Source organism: Anolis carolinensis, unplaced genomic scaffold (genome assembly GCF_035594765.1).
Source record: "Anolis carolinensis isolate JA03-04 unplaced genomic scaffold, rAnoCar3.1.pri scaffold_13, whole genome shotgun sequence".
NCBI lineage: Eukaryota > Metazoa > Chordata > Lepidosauria > Squamata > Dactyloidae > Anolis > Anolis carolinensis.
This window is the reverse complement of record NW_026943824.1, coordinates 5,591,043-5,608,719: the sequence shown is the minus strand read 5'-3', so window position 1 is coordinate 5,608,719 and position 17,677 is coordinate 5,591,043. Positions and strand designations below refer to the sequence as shown.

At 39.6% G+C, this 17,677-nt stretch overlaps 1 protein-coding gene across 6 annotated transcripts in view; it reads left to right on the top strand.

The window, feature by feature from the left end:
• Nucleotides 1-11,356, top strand: part of tom1l2 (target of myb1 like 2 membrane trafficking protein) — a 50,099-nt gene extending 38,743 nt beyond the window's left edge. For 2 of the 6 annotated variants that reach the window (XM_062964583.1, XM_062964582.1), the window contains 3 exons: nucleotides 1,743-1,802; nucleotides 4,445-4,481; nucleotides 7,826-11,356. In XM_062964583.1, the coding sequence (XP_062820653.1) occupies nucleotides 1,743-1,802; nucleotides 4,445-4,481; nucleotides 7,826-7,974 (246 nt within the window). In that variant the 3' untranslated portion in view covers nucleotides 7,975-11,356. Of the gene's footprint in view, nucleotides 1-1,742; nucleotides 1,803-4,444; nucleotides 4,554-7,825 lie in introns of all 6 variants that reach the window. The other 4 variants (XM_062964586.1, XM_062964584.1, XM_062964585.1 and 1 more) reach the window with 3 other exon arrangements.
• The last annotated feature ends 6,321 nt before the right edge of the window (nucleotides 11,357-17,677 follow it).

The window sequence follows — 17,677 nt, the reverse complement described above, 5'->3', positions numbered from 1 at the left end:
CCTCTCCTGAGGCGCTTGTTGGGACACAGAGGGCGGAGCTAGGGAAGGGGGCGGGACCTCCTTCCAAGGGCCCGAGACAGGGCTGAGCCTCTATACCTCTCCTGAGAGGCCTTATAGGACTAAAGGGCGGGGCTAGGGGCGGGGGTGGGACCTCCTTCCAAGAGCACAAGACAGGGCTGAGCCTCTATACCTCTCCTGAGAGGCCTTATAGGACTAAAGGGCGGGGCTAGGGGCGGGGGTGGGACCTCCTTCCAAGAGCACAAGACAGGGCTGAGCCTCTATACCTCTCCTGAGAGGCCTTATAGGACTAAAGGGCGGGGCTAGGGGTAGGGGCGGGACCTCCTTCCAAGAGCACGAGACAGGGCTGAGCCTCTATACCTCTCCTGAGAGGCCTTTTAGGACTAAAGGGCGGGGCTAGGGGCGGGGGTGGGACCTCCTTCCAAGAGCACAAGACAGGGCTGAGCCTCTATACCTCTCCTGAGAGGCCTTATAGGACTAAAGGGCGGGGGTAGGGGTAGGGGCGGGACCTCCTTCCAAGAGCACGAGACAGGGCTGAGCCTCTATACCTCTCCTGAGAGGCCTTATAGGACTAAAGGGCGGGGCTAGGGGCGGAGGCGGGACTTTCCAAGAGCACGAGACAGGGCTGAGCCTCTATATCTCTCCTGAGAGGCCTTATAGGACAAAAGGGTGGGGCTAGGGGCAGGGGTGGGACCTCCTTCCAAGAGCCCGAGACAGGGCTGAGCATCTATACCTCTCCTGAGAGGCCTTATAGGACTAAAGGGCAGGGCTAGGGGTGGGGGCGGGACCTCCTTCCAAGAGCCCGAGACAGGGCTGAGCCTCTATACTTCTCCTGAGAGGCCTTATAGGACTAAAGGGTGGGGCTAGGGGTGGGGGCGGGAACTCCTTCCAAGAGCCCGAGACAGGGCTGAGCATCTATACCTCTCCTGAGGGCCTTATAGGACTAAAGGGCGGGGCTAGGGGCAGGGGTGGGACCTCCTTCCAAGAGCCTGAGACAGGGCTGAGCTTCTATATCTCTCCTGAGAGGCCTTATAGGACTAAAAGGTGGGGCTAGGGGCGGGGGCGGAACCTCCTTGTTAGGTGTTTGTTAGAACACGGGGGCGGGATATAGAGGTTCAACCCCGTCAGGCACTTGGGAAGAGGCCCCGCCCCCTCCTCTAGCCCCGCCCCCTGTGTCCTGGCAGGCACCGCAGGACAGGGATAGAAGCTCAGCCCTACCTCAGAGCTCGTAACTCCGCCCATCCCAGTCCTGACCGCCCATTGTTTTTGCCATGATCATTCAGACATATTCCCTCTCCCTTGATCCGATTCGATATATCCGTCATTCCAACCTTACGAGAACGGGGTCCTTCAAAGAGAGAAGCCTCCTTGATTTTGGGGGGCCCAGTTGGACCTCCTTTGGCGCGTGTCTCCATCCATTTCCGCTCATGACTCCTTTTCCGTTGCCTTCGGCCGCATTGGGTTCCCATCCCTTGCTTTGCGTCGCTTTTACTTGTGTGTGTTTTGTTGTATTTTTTGTTGCATTTTTCTCTCTCTCCAAAACGATGTAAACAACGCATCTCACACGGCATATGTGTTCTCCCTTCTCTCTCTCTTCCTCCTCCTCCTTCCTTTTTATTTCCTCGCTTTCCCCTCCTCTCATTTCCGTGGCCATTTCTGTGGCTGTGGGTTGGGTTTGTTGTTTTTTTGGCCTGCCTTGCTGTATCTCTTACTGCGCTTCCTAGATTCCAGTCGCGCAATCCTCTGTCATGGATGACATTGAGGAGTGGCTCAGTACCGACGTGGTAAGACTTCTCTTGGTTTGTTTGTTTATTTCTTTGCTGCATTATATACATATATATGTGTGTGTATGTGCATTTTATATTTCAAATATTATGTGCGGTGTACAAGTGGGAAATGAGAGACTTCCATGTTTGCATGGAGAATTAATATTTCCATTATGGATCTCCGTTCTAACCTTATGGATTTCGGTTCAACCAGGCGGTATATCACATGGGGTACTCTTCAGGTTACAGGAAAGATGTGCCATTTTTGAATTACCCTATTGACTGAAATATAATGCTCACCTTTTTTGGGCTAAATTAGGAAAGGTAAAGATTTTCCCCTGACATTAAGTCTAGTCATGTGCGACCAGAGCTCTCAAGCAACTGGCAAGTGGTCTATGTACAAAGAAAATATATCCAAATAACATATAGTATTATTAAAGTTCCCCAAACAAAGCTCAGTTTGGCAGTACCAAACAAAATGAAAAGGAGCAACAGCTCTAACACAAAAGTTATCCAGGTCTGATATTCCAGTATACAGCAACATGACCAACCGTCTGTTTACTTTGTTTGGAAGATATTTTCATTGACTATGTATCCCTGAAGCCTATATACATTGGAACCAATATCAGACTTGGATAACTTTTGTGTTAGAGCTGTTGCTCCTTTTCATTTTGTCTGGTACTGCCAAATTGAGCTTTGTTCGGGGAACTTTAATAATACTATATGCTATTTGGACATATTTTCTTTGTACACAGACCATCTTGTGTTTGTGTAGATACTTTACAAGTATTCTGGGATTTTGTATAGCCACCCTGAGTCCCCTTTGGGGAGATAGAGGCGGCGTATAAAAATTTTTTTTTTATTATTATTATTATTATTATTATTATTATTATATTGTAAGATACAGCAAACAAGATAGATATGCTAGATTTCGTATCACAAAATCACAAGTCGAACACTTCCCAAGTGTTTAGGTCTGTGTAATGTATATTATTATTATTATTATTATTATTATTATTATTATTATTATTATTATTTTATTATGACACAGCAAACAAGATAGACATGCTGGATTTCGTATCACAAAATCACAAGTCGAACACTTCCCAAGTGTTTAGGTCTGTGTGATGTATATTATTATTATTATTATTATTATTATTATTATTATTATTTTATTATGACACAGCAAACAAGATAGACATGCTGGATTTCGTATCACAAAATCACAAGTCTAACACTTCCCAAGTGTTTAGGTCTGTGTGATGTATATTATTATTATTATTATTATTATTATTATTATTTTATTATGACACAGCAAACAAGATAGACATGCTGGATTTCGTATCACAAAATCACAAGTCGAACACTTCCCAAGTGTTTAGGTCTGTGTGATGTATATTATTATTATTATTATTATTATTATTATTATTATTATTATTATTATGACACAGCAGACAAGATAGACATGCTGGGTTTTGTATTACAAAATCACAAGTCGAACACTTCCCAAGTGTCTAGGACTATGTGATGTATTTTCGGATGATGTGCGCAGATCCCAGTAGGGTGGCCTTTTGCAGTTGACAGATCGTAATTTTGTCAATGTCTATTGTTTCCAAATGCCAGCTGAGATCTTTTTGCATGGCACCCAATGTGCCCATCACCACCGGAACCACCTGCACTGGTTTCTGGCAGAGTCTTTGAAGTTCAGTCTTGAGGTCCTGATAGCGGCTGAGTTTTTCCTGTTGTTATTATTATTATTATTATTATTGACACAACGACGTTGTATGACACAGCAAACATGATAGATATGCTGGATTTTGTTTCACAAAACCACAAGTCGAACACTTCCCAAGTGTCTAGGACTGTGTGATTATTATTATTATTATTATTATTATTATTATTATTATTATTATCAACACAACGACGTTGTATGGCACAGCAAACAAGATAGATATGCTGGATTTCGTTTCGCAAAACCACAAGTCGAACACTTCCCAAGTGTCTAGGACTGTGTGATTATTATTATTATTATTATTATTATTATTATTATTATTATTATCAACACAACGACGTTGTATGGCACAGCAAACAAGATAGATATGCTGGATTTCGTTTCACAAAACCACAAGTCGACCACTTCCCAAGTGTCTAGGACTGTGTGATTATTATTATTATTATTATTATTATTATTATTATTATTATTATCAACACAACGACGTTGTATGGCACAGCAAACAAGATAGATATGCTGGATTTCGTTTCGCAAAACCACAAGTCGAACACTTCCCAAGTGTCTAGGACTGTGTGATATTATTATTATTATTATTATTATTATTATTATTATTATTATTATTATTATTGGAAGAGAAGGCTCAAGACCTTGCAGAACTACAGCCCTCATGACTCCATAGCATTGAACCAAGGCAATTAAAGTGGATTCATTCTGTAGGCCCTGGCAGAGATGATGGGCACTGAAATCCAAGGTATCCTGAAGGCATCGGGTTGGCAAAGCTCTGTATGATTCATAGAAGACGTACAGCTTAAGTCAGCAGTCGTTCTATTGTCGAAAGCGACTCCAATGTACTTGGAATACTGCAATGGAGATGCTTTGAACCGTGCGTTGATATGTTCCTTTTCCTTCTCTTCTCTTCCTTTTGCAGAAAGGCGACGAGCTGGAAGAAGGGGTGACGAGCGAAGGTAATGGCGGAGGCGCTGGGACAGAGGCCCCCGCTAATGGCCTGGCCAGGGATAAAGCACCAGCCGGGCTCTGTGTGTATTATGAGTTGGTTCTTCCAGAGCATGGGGCCCCGGGGGAAGCGGGTCTGGCCCTCGGAGGAGCCCCAACGTCTCTTGGCCTTCGGGGCAGCCAACGGGTTGCTGTGGTCATAGAATCATAGAATAGTAGAGTTGGAAGAGACCTCACGGGCCATCCAGTCCAACCCCCTGCAAGAAGCAGGAAAATCTCATTCAAAGCACCCCCGACAGATGGCCATCCAGCCTCTGTTTAAAAGCCTCCAAAGAAGGAGCCTCCACCACACTCCGCAGCAGAGACTTCCACTGCCGAACAGCCCTTCTCACAGCGAGGAAGTTCTTAGAATCATAGAATAGTAGAGTTGGAAGAGACCACATGGGCCATCCAGTCCAACCCCCTGCAAGAAGCAGGAAATCGCATTCAAAGCACCCCTGACAGATGGCCATCCAGCCTCTGCTTAAAAGCCTCCAAAGAAGGAGCCTCCACCACACTCCGCAGCAGAGACTTCCACTGCCGAACAGCCCTTCTCACAGCGAGGAAGTTCTTAGAATCATAGAATAGTAGAGTTGGAAGAGACCACATGGGCCATCCAGTCCAACCCCCTGCAAGAAGCAGGAAATCGCATTCAAAGCACCCCCGACAGATGGCCATCCAGCCTCTGCTTAAAAGCCTCCAAAGAAGGAGCCTCCACCACGGCCCCGGGGAGAGAGTTCCACTGTCGAACAGCCCTTCTCACAGGGAGGAAGTTCTTCCTGATGTTTAGACGGAATCTCCTTTCTTTCCTGTAGTTTGAAGCCATTGTTCCATTGTGTCCTAGTCTGCAGGGCAGCAGAAAACAAGCTTGCTCCCTCCTCCCTGTGACTTCCCTTCAAGTATTTGTACATGGCTATCATGTCTCCTCTCGGCCTAATAATAATAATAATAATAATAATAATAATAATAATAATAATAATAATAATAATAACAACAACAACTTTATTCTTATACCCCGACCCATCTCCCCGAAGGGACTCAGCACGGCTTACATGGAGCCAAGCCCGGACACAACAATATAAAAGCAATAAAACAGATCAATCAGCAATAAGACATCAACAACGATAAAAACAGTCATAAAAAGTCACATCTATATATATAAAAGGATAAAAAAAATTCAGCCTAGGAGAAAACAACAAAACTACACATCCCAGAAACACTAAACTTGGCAGCACAATCCCTCATCCATGCCTCTACGTTCATACAACAAAAAGAAAAGAAAAATAAAGTCCTAATTAGAGGGAGAGGATTAATTGTTTTTATCCAATTGCTGCCAGTTAGAAGGCTAAGCTCCGCCCACTTGGTCTCCTAGCAACCCACTCAGCCCAGGGGACAGGCAGAGTTAGGCCTCACTTAGGCCTCTTCCACACTGCCTATAAAATACAGATTATCTGATTTGAACTGGCAGTGTAGACTCAAGGTCCTTCCACACAGCTATATAACCCATTTATAATCTTATATTATGTGCTTTGCAGTGGATTATCTTGACTCCACACTGCCGTATAATGCACTTCAGTGTGCATTTTATACAGCTGTGTAGAAGGGGCCTCATATAATCCAGTTCTAAGCAGATAATATAAGATACTTTATTTCCCATACCACCATACTTCGCCACAGCAACGCGTGGCCGGGCACAGTTAGTACAATATATTATTTATTATATATATTATATATTTATAGATTATTATACATATTATATATATATATATATATATATATATATATATATATATATAAAAAAATAAAAATTAGCATAGCATGTGGATATGTTTGACTTAGAGAAGAGAAAGCTAAGAGAAGGGGAATATGATCGCCCTATTTAGATATTTTAAAGGAGGTTGTATTGAGGAGGAGGGAAGCTTGTTTTCTGCTCCTCTGGAGACTACAACATAATGAGGCCATGGATTCAGATGGCAGGAAAAAGAGGTCCAACCTAAGCATTAGGAAGAACTTCCTGGTGGGAAGAGCTGCTTCAACACTGCCTTGGTGTCCATTGAGGTTTCTAAGCAGAGTCTGGATGACCATCTGTTGGGAGTGCTTTGATTCGGTGTTCCTGTATGGCAGGGGGTTGGACTATATGACTCTTGGGGATCTCTTCCAACTCTAGGATTCTGTGACTACTTCTCCCTGAAGCCTCAGTGGCCAGAATCTAGGGATGCACGTTGGAGAGCAAACACAGATGTTAGAAATACTAATAGAATAAAGACACGGAAGGACACACTGGTGGGCAATCGCATGCGCAGGTGGCTGACATAAGACTGGTCCTTGGGGTCTCTTCCAACTCTTGGGTTCTGTGATTCTATAACTAAACACAGCTGTCTATTCTAAACAATATCTGAAAAATATGCACCACGATAAAGTTTCAAAGCATAGAACACAATATGTATATTAGAGCATCATATTCATAATAGTATTAACAATAATAATACAAATAATAATACAACTGATGACCAAATTCAGTCAGCTGTAGTGGCACACAGTCGTAACTTACAGAGTATAAAGATTTATAGACTGCAATCATCCAGATTTAAATGCTACACAGAGCAGTTTTCAGTATAGAACATATATCAAACATATATCAACAAGACTCGAACTAAAGTTTGTTAGCGACACAGTATGTGTACATTCAGTCTCTCCAAAATGGCATGTGATAATATGCTGTGAAACTAAATACAGTAGAGTCTCACTTATCCAAGCTAAACGGGCCGGCAGAAGCTTGGATAAGCGAATATCTTGGATAATAAGGAGAGATTAAGGAAAAGCCTATTAAACATCAAATTAGGTTATGATTTTACAAATTAAGCACCAAAACATCATGTTATACAACAAATTTGACAGAAAAAGTAGTTCAATATGCAGTAATGCTAAGTAGTAATTACTGTATTTATGAATTTAGCACCAAAATATGATATATTGAAAACATTGACTACAAAAATGGCTTGGATTATCCAGAGGCTTGGATAAGCGAGGCTTGGATAAGTGAGACTCTACTGTATATCAGTATACAAATCAATTGACTCAAACCTGGCTTGGAGTCAAAACAAATCAAAGTCTCTGTAGTCTTGGAGCAGTTCTATGGGACTCCTCAGGTTGTAAATGCAGTCAATTTATTGAATTTATTGTCAACAAACCGAAGCTACGGCTAATTGTATGGTGACAGAATGGGTGATTGGACCAGATGGCCTTTTTTGAAATCTAGAGTTCTAAGATGTTGGAGGCTGTGTTGTCCCTGAATCATCTCATTTGTCTCTTTCAGAGTTTGACAAGTTTTTGGAGGAGCGGGCCAAGGCTGCCGAAAGGGTCCCCGACTTGCCCTCGCCGCCCCAGGAGGAGCCCGCGGCCCCCGCCATGAACCCCAACAAGAAGAAACCCGAACGTTCGGAAGACGCCCTCTTTGCCCTGTGAGGATGCAAGGCAAACACTCCTTCGCCCCGTTCGCCTTCGTGGCAAACTCCCCGGTCTCCCAGGTGCCCAAATAAGCTAACTTTTTGTACGAGACCGACGTCTCGGTCCGGTTTCGTCCCTCCTGCGGCCGCTTCCCATCCCTCGCCTCCAGGTCAACGAATATCGGGGTTTTCCTTGGTCCTTTCCTTGGTTTTCTTTGAGATGCATGAGTGCTATTATTGCCTCCTAAATACTTGTCACTAGATTCGGAGTGGATTTTTGGAGTTTTACGTTGTGGTGCCTCTCGGGAGCCGATCCGAAGCACACAGATTTTCCCAATACTATTTTCCCAATTTCCACCACAAAAAAACTGCATTGCACATCTCACCTACTATTTTAAATCAAGGTTCCCTTTGCCGTTCTCATTCATACGCTTCGGCTCAAAGTTGTCCAGTTTGGAGGAAAGGCAGTTTTTTTTATAACTGTGTTGTTGAAGGCTTTCATGGCCAGAATCACAGGGTTGTTGTGTGTTTTCTGGGCTGTATGGCCATGTTCCAGAAGCATTCTCTCCTGACGTTTCACCCACATCTATATGGCAGAGGTTGCGAGGTATATCCAGCTCCCTCATAGGAATTCATGGCTTGCAGACCCTTGAACAATACACCTCACAACCTCTGAGGATGCCTGCCATAGATGTGGGCAAAACGTCAGGAGAGAATGCTTCTGGAACATAGCCATACAGCCCAGAAAACACACAACAACTCTATTATTATTTGCCAGTTTTGCCAAATGTTGAAATGGCTTGATTGGTTTACCGATAAGATGACCATATGAGCATCAGTTTCGGAGCGGATTCTCCAATCTGTATTCGTTGAGTCTTAGCAAACGCACCACTTTCGCCTCCTGGGTTCCATGCGGAGAGATTCTGGGAGTTGTAGTTCGCCTTCTTGAGAAAACTACAACTCCCAAGACTCCAGATAGCACTGAGAAATTGAGGAGGTATCAAACTGCATCAGTTCTACAGTGTAGGTGCAATGCATTGCATCGGAAACACTTGGAATCGATATTTTCGGACTACAACTCCCAAAATTGGAGAGAATCCCGGCATGGGTCATTAAAATAATACTAATAATTCCCCAGGTAATGTAGCGTGGGAATCTATATAATGTTAAAAAATACTGTTTTTGTAGTAAGAAGGGTTAATGGCACTAAATTAAGGCACTAATGAGACTTTTTCCGTTGTGTGGTTTGCAAGCGTCGGGTCGCATTGGGTTCCCGAGCTCTAAGGGAAATCTGTTTTTTTCTTCTTCCTTTTGCTTCCTTTTAATGCCTCGGTCCAAATCGGGGCAGAAAACATTGAATTCTTTATAGATTCCGTACTATATTAACAAGTCCATCTTCCACCTTTTCTTTCCTGATCTTTTTATCGGCTGCAATGGCGAAATCTGTTACAAATCCTGACTGTTTGCACTACTTTCTGAGCGAAAAGAGGAAAAATGAGCGCATTGAATTCAAGCCAATTCACTTGGAAAGAGAAGGAAGCCCTGCCTTGTCTTTCCAGGGCGTTGGACTACAACTCCCATCATGTGCTTTTAGTCCAAACTATATCCTGGTTCAAGGAAGATGCTCATGGTTTGCAATTTTCCTCATTTTGGGAGGAAAAAAATACTTTATAGTTGTGAATTACAACTTCCAACAGGAATGCTGGGAGTTGTAGTCCAACCACATTAAAAAGGGCCCCAATTGATTCAGAGGTCGATTTTTAGTTCCTGATATTACAAATCTTATGTATTTCAATCTGAAAATATCTTGGGTTGTTGTGAGTTTTCCGGGCTGTCTGGCCATGTTCCAGTAGCATTCTCTCCTGAAGTTTCATGCTTCTGGAACAAGGCCATACAGCCCGGAAAACTCACAGCGACCCATTAATTTAATTTATTTTTAAAAACTCCTAGCTAAAACTGCCCATTTCCCAAATTTAATTTTTATTGTAATGTAATGTAAACTTTTATTACGGTCAATGACCAGCTCATAATATTTATTGAATTTTTTTAAATACAGTTTTAGTCCAACCTATATCCTGGTTCAAGGAAGATGCTCATGATTTGCAATTTTCCTCATTTTTGACGGAAAAAAATATGTTTTCGTTGTGAATTACAACTTCCAACAGGTAGGCCTTTAGCCAGGAATGCTGGGAGTTGTAGTCCAACCACATTAAAAAAGGCCCCAATTGATTCAGGGGTCGATTTTTAGTTCCTGATATTTTCAATCTGAAAATATCTTGGGTTGCTGTGAGTTTTCCGGGCTGTCTGACCATGCTCCAGTAGCATTCTCTCCTGACGTTTCATGCTCCTGGAACAAGGCCATACAGCCCGGAAAACTCACAGCAACCCATTAATTTAAATTACTTTTTAAAAACTCCTAGCTAAAACTACCCACTTCCCAAATTTAATTTTTATTGTAATGTAATGTAAACTTTTATTACGGTCAATGACCAGCTCATAATATTTATTGAGTTTTTTAAAAATACAGCTTCAATCCCTTGATGGTTTTTCTAGATGAGGGTGAACTACAAATCCCAGCATTCCTTACCGCTGACTGTGGTTCGGAGTCCGAAATAAAGTGAAGTTTTATGAACAAGAGAGAGAGAGAGAGGAAAAATTGCAAAAACCAGGCACGGCTTTCATGAACCAGGAATTGAAAAAAAAAAGCTCATTATGGGAGTTGTAGTCCTCCGATGGGACTTATAGTTCTCTAATGGATATCTGTATTGGACGTATAGTTCTCTAATGGCTCTCTTGGGTATTATGGTACTTAAAACCATTTGCTGGCATTCCTAACCCATTAAAAAAAGCAAACACTCCTATAGAATATCTTATTTTAAATATATATACTGTATGTATACATATTAAAACATCAAAATATGTTCTGCTGTTACATCCCCTCGAACCTGCGTCCTAGAATATCCCTCTGTATATTTAAGTGCGAAGTGGAGAATATTTATTTCCTGAACATGTGTGTTTTTTGGGGTGCCGGGAAAGGGAATTAACTTCTTTTTTAATGTAAAGACAGCTCTGTATAAATAATAATAATAATAATAATAATAATAATAATAATAATAATAATAATAATAATTGTTCAATGCCTTCACAACTCTCCCAGGTTGCTATCTCTCTCTTTTACGTAGATGTTCTTCAATGTACGAAGCAAAATAAGTCCCTCTTGGTGTGTGGTTTTCCCCTTTTTATTATGTGTTAACAGACCTTGCCGTCGTTTTAACTCTTCATCCTTTCATCCTGTGCGTCTTTCTCTGTATGTTTTTTCTTCTGTTCTTGCATGTGGAAATAAAAACACACCATAAGAATATTCCAATAATAAAAGAAGCGTTAGTTGCAAACTGTCAAAACGGCTCCCGTTCGCCTCTTGGATATTGAAATTTTGTTTATTTACATTATTTATATCCTGCCCTTCTTTCTCACCCCAAAGGGGACTCAGGGTGGATTACAATGAACACATATATGGCAAACATTTAGTGCCAACAGACAAACAACATATATAGACAGACACAGAGGCATTTAACACTTTTCCAGCTTCGCGATTCCGGCCACAGGGGGAGCTGTTGCTTCACCGTCCACTAGTGGCTGTACTTCCTCATTCCTTTCCTCGTGTTTTGCTGGTAGTTTTATGGTGTTGTAAATTAGTTAAATTAGCCTCCCTGTATAAAGCGTACCTAAATTTCCCTACTTGACAGATGCAACTGTCTTTCGGGCTGCATAGGTCAACAGCAAGCCAGGCTATTTAATGGTTGGGGGCTTAACCCAACCCGGGCTTTGAACTCATGACCTCTCGGTCAGTAGTGATTTATTGCAGCTGGTTTACTAGCTAGGACTGTTTTGCAAAGGTTTTCCAGCCCAAAAGGTTATCTTTCTTTGCCTAGAAGCTGGAAGGACATTGGAATAATCAAAGGGAACCCCAAAGGTCATCCATCCGGTCCAACTCGATTTTGTGTAAGAGAGACAATGTAACCCCTCTGTAAAGATAGCCATCCTGCCACTGCTTAATAATAATAATAATACAGTAGAGTCTCACTTATCCAAGCTTCACTTATCCAAGGTTCTGGATTATCCAAGGCAGTCTGCCTTTTAGTAGTCAGTGTTTTTGTAGTCAATGTTGCCATGTTTTGGTGCTACATTTACAAATACAGTAATTACTACATAACGTTACTGTGTATTGAACTGCTTTTTCTGTCAATTTGTTGTATAACATGATGTTTTGGTGCTTAATTTGTAAAATCATAATGTAATTTTATGTTTAATAGGCTTTTTTCTTAATCCCTCCTTATTATCCAAAATTTTTGGTTTATCCAAGGTTCTGCCGGCCCGTTTAGCTTGGATAAGTAAGACTTCACTGTGTTTACACTCCACTTGCCTCATTTCCAAACCTCTGAGGATGCTTACCACAGATAACAGGCAAAATGTCAGGAAAGAGTGCTACTGGGACATGGCCATACAGCCCCAAAAAACTCACAGCAACCCAGCAGATCCCTTTGTTTACATCTTTCATTCGAAGAGAGTGGTGGCTTGCATTGATGGACGCAGCCCAATCGATGAGCACGAAAACCCTGAACCCATAATAAGTGAGACTCTACTGTATTATAATAATAACAACAACAAGAATAATAAAACCATTGAATCCTTGTGTTGGAAGGGACACCCAAAGATCATCCAGTCCAACCCCATTTTATGCAGGAATATACAGTCCAAACCCTACCAATTAATTAATTAATTACAGCATTTATACCCCGCCCTTCTCACCCGAGGGGACTCACAAAAATTGGCAAAATTCAATGTCCAAAACACAATTATAAAATCAAAGCAGTACATACAAATCAATTAAAAATACAGGAGAGTCTCACTTATCCAACACTCGCTTATCCAACGTTCTGGATTATCCAACGCATTTTTGTAGTCAATGTTTTCAATATATCGTGATATTTTGGTGCTAAATTCATAAATACAGTAATTACTACATAGCATTACTACGTATTGAACTACTTTTTCTGCCAAATTTGTTGTCTAACAGGATGTTTTAGTGCTTCATTTGTAAAATCATAACCTAATTTGATGTTTAATAGGCTTTTCCTTAATGCCTCCTTATTATCCAACATATTCGCTTATCCAACATTCTGCCGGCCCGTTTATGTTGGATAAGTGAGACTCTACTGTACTATTAAAGTACATTATAAAGCTTAAAAACATAGATCATTAAATCCATTCATATGGAACCTCGTGCGTTATCTACAGATGGCCGGTTCAGCCGCTGCTTAATAATGATGATGATAATGCCATAGAATCCCCAAGTAAGCTGTTAGGAATTGTGGGAGTTGGAGTCCAAAACACCTGGAGGGCCGAAGTTTACCCATGCCTGATCTAACCCCTCCTGACAGATGGCCATCCAGACTTTGCAACGAACTGCAGAGAAGAGGACTCTACCAGACTTCCAAACAGCAATATATTTTCCTCCTTCGGAGTGTTTTCGATGGGGAACTATATCTCCCAGGATCCCCTGCCAACAGCGTGTCTCTCCCAGAAGCAGTGAAGAAGAATTTGGCACCATTAAAAGCCAGAAGGAAAACCTGGAGTTGAAGCACTACCCTTCTGACCTGGAAGCCATCACTTCAGACTTCTCCAATGACCTATCATCCCCGATGTGTGAGATGACTACGACTCCCATCATCCTTATCCACACATGTTTGAAATAATAACAGTAATAATAATTATTTAATAATAATAATTCCATAATAATATTATATGACTATGACTCCCATCATCCTGATCCACCAAGGCCAACACATGTTTGAAATAATAAGAGTAATAATAATTATTTCATAATTTCATAATAATAAGTTAAATTATATTATTTAATAATATTATTATATGACTATGACTCCCATCATCCTTATCCACACATGTTTGAAATAATAACAGTAATAATAATTATTTAATAATAATAATTCCATAATAATAATATATGACTATGACTCCCATCATCCTGATCCACCAAGGCCAACACATGTTTGAAATAATAAGAGTAATAATAATTATTTCATAATTTCATAATAATAAGTTAAATTATATTATTTAATAATATTATTATTATATGACTATGACTCCCATCATCCTGATCCACCGAGGCCAACACATGTTTGAAATAATAATTGTAATAATAATTATGTAATAATAATTTCATAATAATGAGTTAAATTATGTAATAAGTTAAATTTTTTAAATAATATTATTATATGACTGACTCCCCTCATTCTGATCCACCAAGGACAACACATGCTCGAAATAAGAGTAATAATAATGATTTAATAATAATGTCATAATAATAAGTTACATTATGTAATAATAAATTATATTACTATAAGACTATGACTCCCATCATCCTGATCCACCAAGGCCAACACATGTTTGAATTAAGAGTAATAATAATTATTTAATAATAGTTTCATAATAATAAGTTAAATTATGTAATAATAAGTTAAATTATATGATTTAATAATATTATTATATGACTATGACTCCCATCATCCTGATCCACCAAGGACAACACATGTTTGAAATAATAAGAGTAATAATAATTATTTAATAATAATTTTATAATAAATTATGTAATAATAAGTTAAATTATATTATTTAATAATAATATTATTATATGACTATGACTCCCATCATCCTGATCCACCAAGGACAACACGTGTTTGAATTAATAAGAGTAATAATAATAATTTAATAATTTCATAATAATAAGTTAAATTATATTATGTAATAATATTATTATTATATGACTATGACTCCCATCATCCTGATCCACCAAGGCCGACACATGTTTGAAATAATAACAGTAATAATAATTATTTAATAATAATAATTCCATAATAATAAGTTAAATTATGTAATAATAAGTTACATTTTATTTAATAATAATATTATATGACTATGACTCCCATCATCCTGATCCACCAAGGCCAATACATGTTTGAAATAATAAGAGTAATCATAATAATTTAATAATAATTTCATAACAATAAACTAAATTATGTAATAATAAGTTAAGTTATATTATTTAATAATAATATTATATGACTATGATTCCCATCATCCTGATCCACCAAGGACAACACGTTTGAAATAATAAGAGTAATTATAATTATTTAATAATAATAGTATGACAATAATAATTCAAATTATGTAATAATAAGTTAAATTATATTATTTAATATTATTCCAATATTATTTCAGAGCAATACAACAGCACCTAAGAAATAATGTCATAATAATAATTCAAATTATGTAATAAGTTATATTATTTAACAATATTATTCCAATATTATTTAAGTCAGAGCAATACAACAGGGCACCTAAGAAATAATGTCATAATAATAATTCAAATTATGTAATAAGTTATATTATTTAACAATATTATTCCAATATTATTTAAGTCAGAGCAATACAACAGGGCACCTAAGAAATAATGTCATAATAATAATTCAAATTATGTAATAAGTTATATCTATATATATAAAAGAGTGATGGCATCACGGCGATTCACAAAACAACAAAAGTACAGGCCCCCCAACCTCAAAATTTGACAACACAACCCATCATCCACGCCTCAAGGTTGATACAACAAAAAGAAAAGAAAAATAAAGTCCTAATTAGAGGGAGAGCAATAATTTTTTTTATCCAATGGCTGCCAGTTTAGAGGGCTAATCTCTGCCCACTTGGTTGCCTAGCAACCAAGGGACAGCCAGGGTTCAGTTAGGGGACAGGCAGACTTAGGCCTCACTTAGACTTCTTCCACAGATGATCTAATTTGCACTGGATTATATGGCAGTGTAGACTCAAGGCCCTTCCACACAGCTATATAACCCATTTATAATCTTATATTATCTGCTTTGCACTGGATTATCTTGACTCCACACTGCCATATAATCCACTTCAGTGTGCATTTTATACAACTGTGAAGAAGGAGCCTCATATAATCCAGTTCTGAGCAGATAATATAAGATTAGAAATATACAGTAGAGTCTCACTTATCCAATGTAAACAGGCCGGCAGGATAAGTGAATATGTTGGATAATAAGAAGGGATTCAGGAAAAGCCAATTAAACATCAAATTAGGTAATCGTTATACAAATTAAGCACGAAAACATCATATTATACAACAAATTTGACAGAAAAAGTAGTTCCATGCGCAGTAATGCTATGTAGTATTTACAGTAGAGTCTCACTTATCCAACACTCGCTTATCCAATGTTCTGGATTATCCAACACATTTTTGTAGTTAATGCTTTCAATATATCGTGATATTTTGGTGCTAAATTCATAAATACCGTAATTACTATATAGCATTACTGTGTACTGAACTACTTTTTCTGACAAATTTGTTGTCTAACATGATGTTTTGGTGCTTAATTTGTAAAATCATAACTTAATTTGATGTTTAATAGGGTTATCCTTAATTCCTCATTATCCAGCATATTCGCTTATCCAACGTTCTGCCGGCCCGTTTATGTTGGATAAGTGAGACTCTACTGTACTGTATTTACAAATTTACCACTAAAATATCACAATGAATTTAAAACACTGACTACAAAAACATTGATTATGAAAAGGCAGACTGCGTTGGATAATCCAGAACATTGTATAAGCGAATGTTGGATAAGTGAGATTCTTCTTTAATATGAAATAATTACTGGGATAGAATAATGCAGAACAATATAATCTCTAAAACCAGGACAGTAAATAAAGAGGGGAATTCCACACAGGAAACAATCGGGGCCAGCTAACACCTCCCGACAAAGTATTCCCATCATCAAAGTCTGGCAAATCCTGTTTTCTCAGGGCCACAGACAGTAGAAGCACATAAAATATCGCAAACAACACCACTCTGAAAACAAGGGAATTCCAGACAGGAAACAATCAGGGCCAGCTAACACCTCCCAACAAAGGATTCCCATCATCAAAGTCTGGAAAATCCTCTGTTTTCTCAGGGCCATAGACAGTAGAAGCACATAAAATATCGCAAACAACACCACTCTGAAAACACGGGAATTCCAGACAGGAAACAATCAGGGCCAGCTAACACCTCCCAACAAAAAATTCACTCAGGGAGGAAACAGCCAGGCTTTAAAGCTGCAAGGCCATTACATCCTAATCATTTTTCCTAATTGCAGCATTCATACTTGCCTCCAACAAACAAACAAAAACCAATCAGAAATATTGTATATTCACAACCTTTAGGAAATAATATCCCCTGATGGCGCAGCGTGTTAAAGCGCTGAGCTGCTGAACTTCTGGACCGAAAGGCCGCAGGTTTGAATTGGGGGAGCGGAGAGAGCCCCCACTGTTAGCCCCAGCTTCTGCCAACCCAGAAGTTCGAAAACATGCAAATGTGAGTGCATCAATAGGTCCTGCTCCGGCGGGAAGGTAACGCCGCTCCATGTAGTCATCCCACATGACCTTGGAGGAGTCTACGGACAACGCCGGCTCTTCGGCTTAGAAATGGAGATGAGCACCAACCCCCAGAGTAAGACACGACTGGACTTAATGTCTGGGGAAAACCTTTACCCTTGACCTTAACTACCACCAATTCCTCAATACTTTATTTCCCAGACCACCAGACTTCGCCACAGCAACGTGTGGCCGGGCACAGCTAGTTA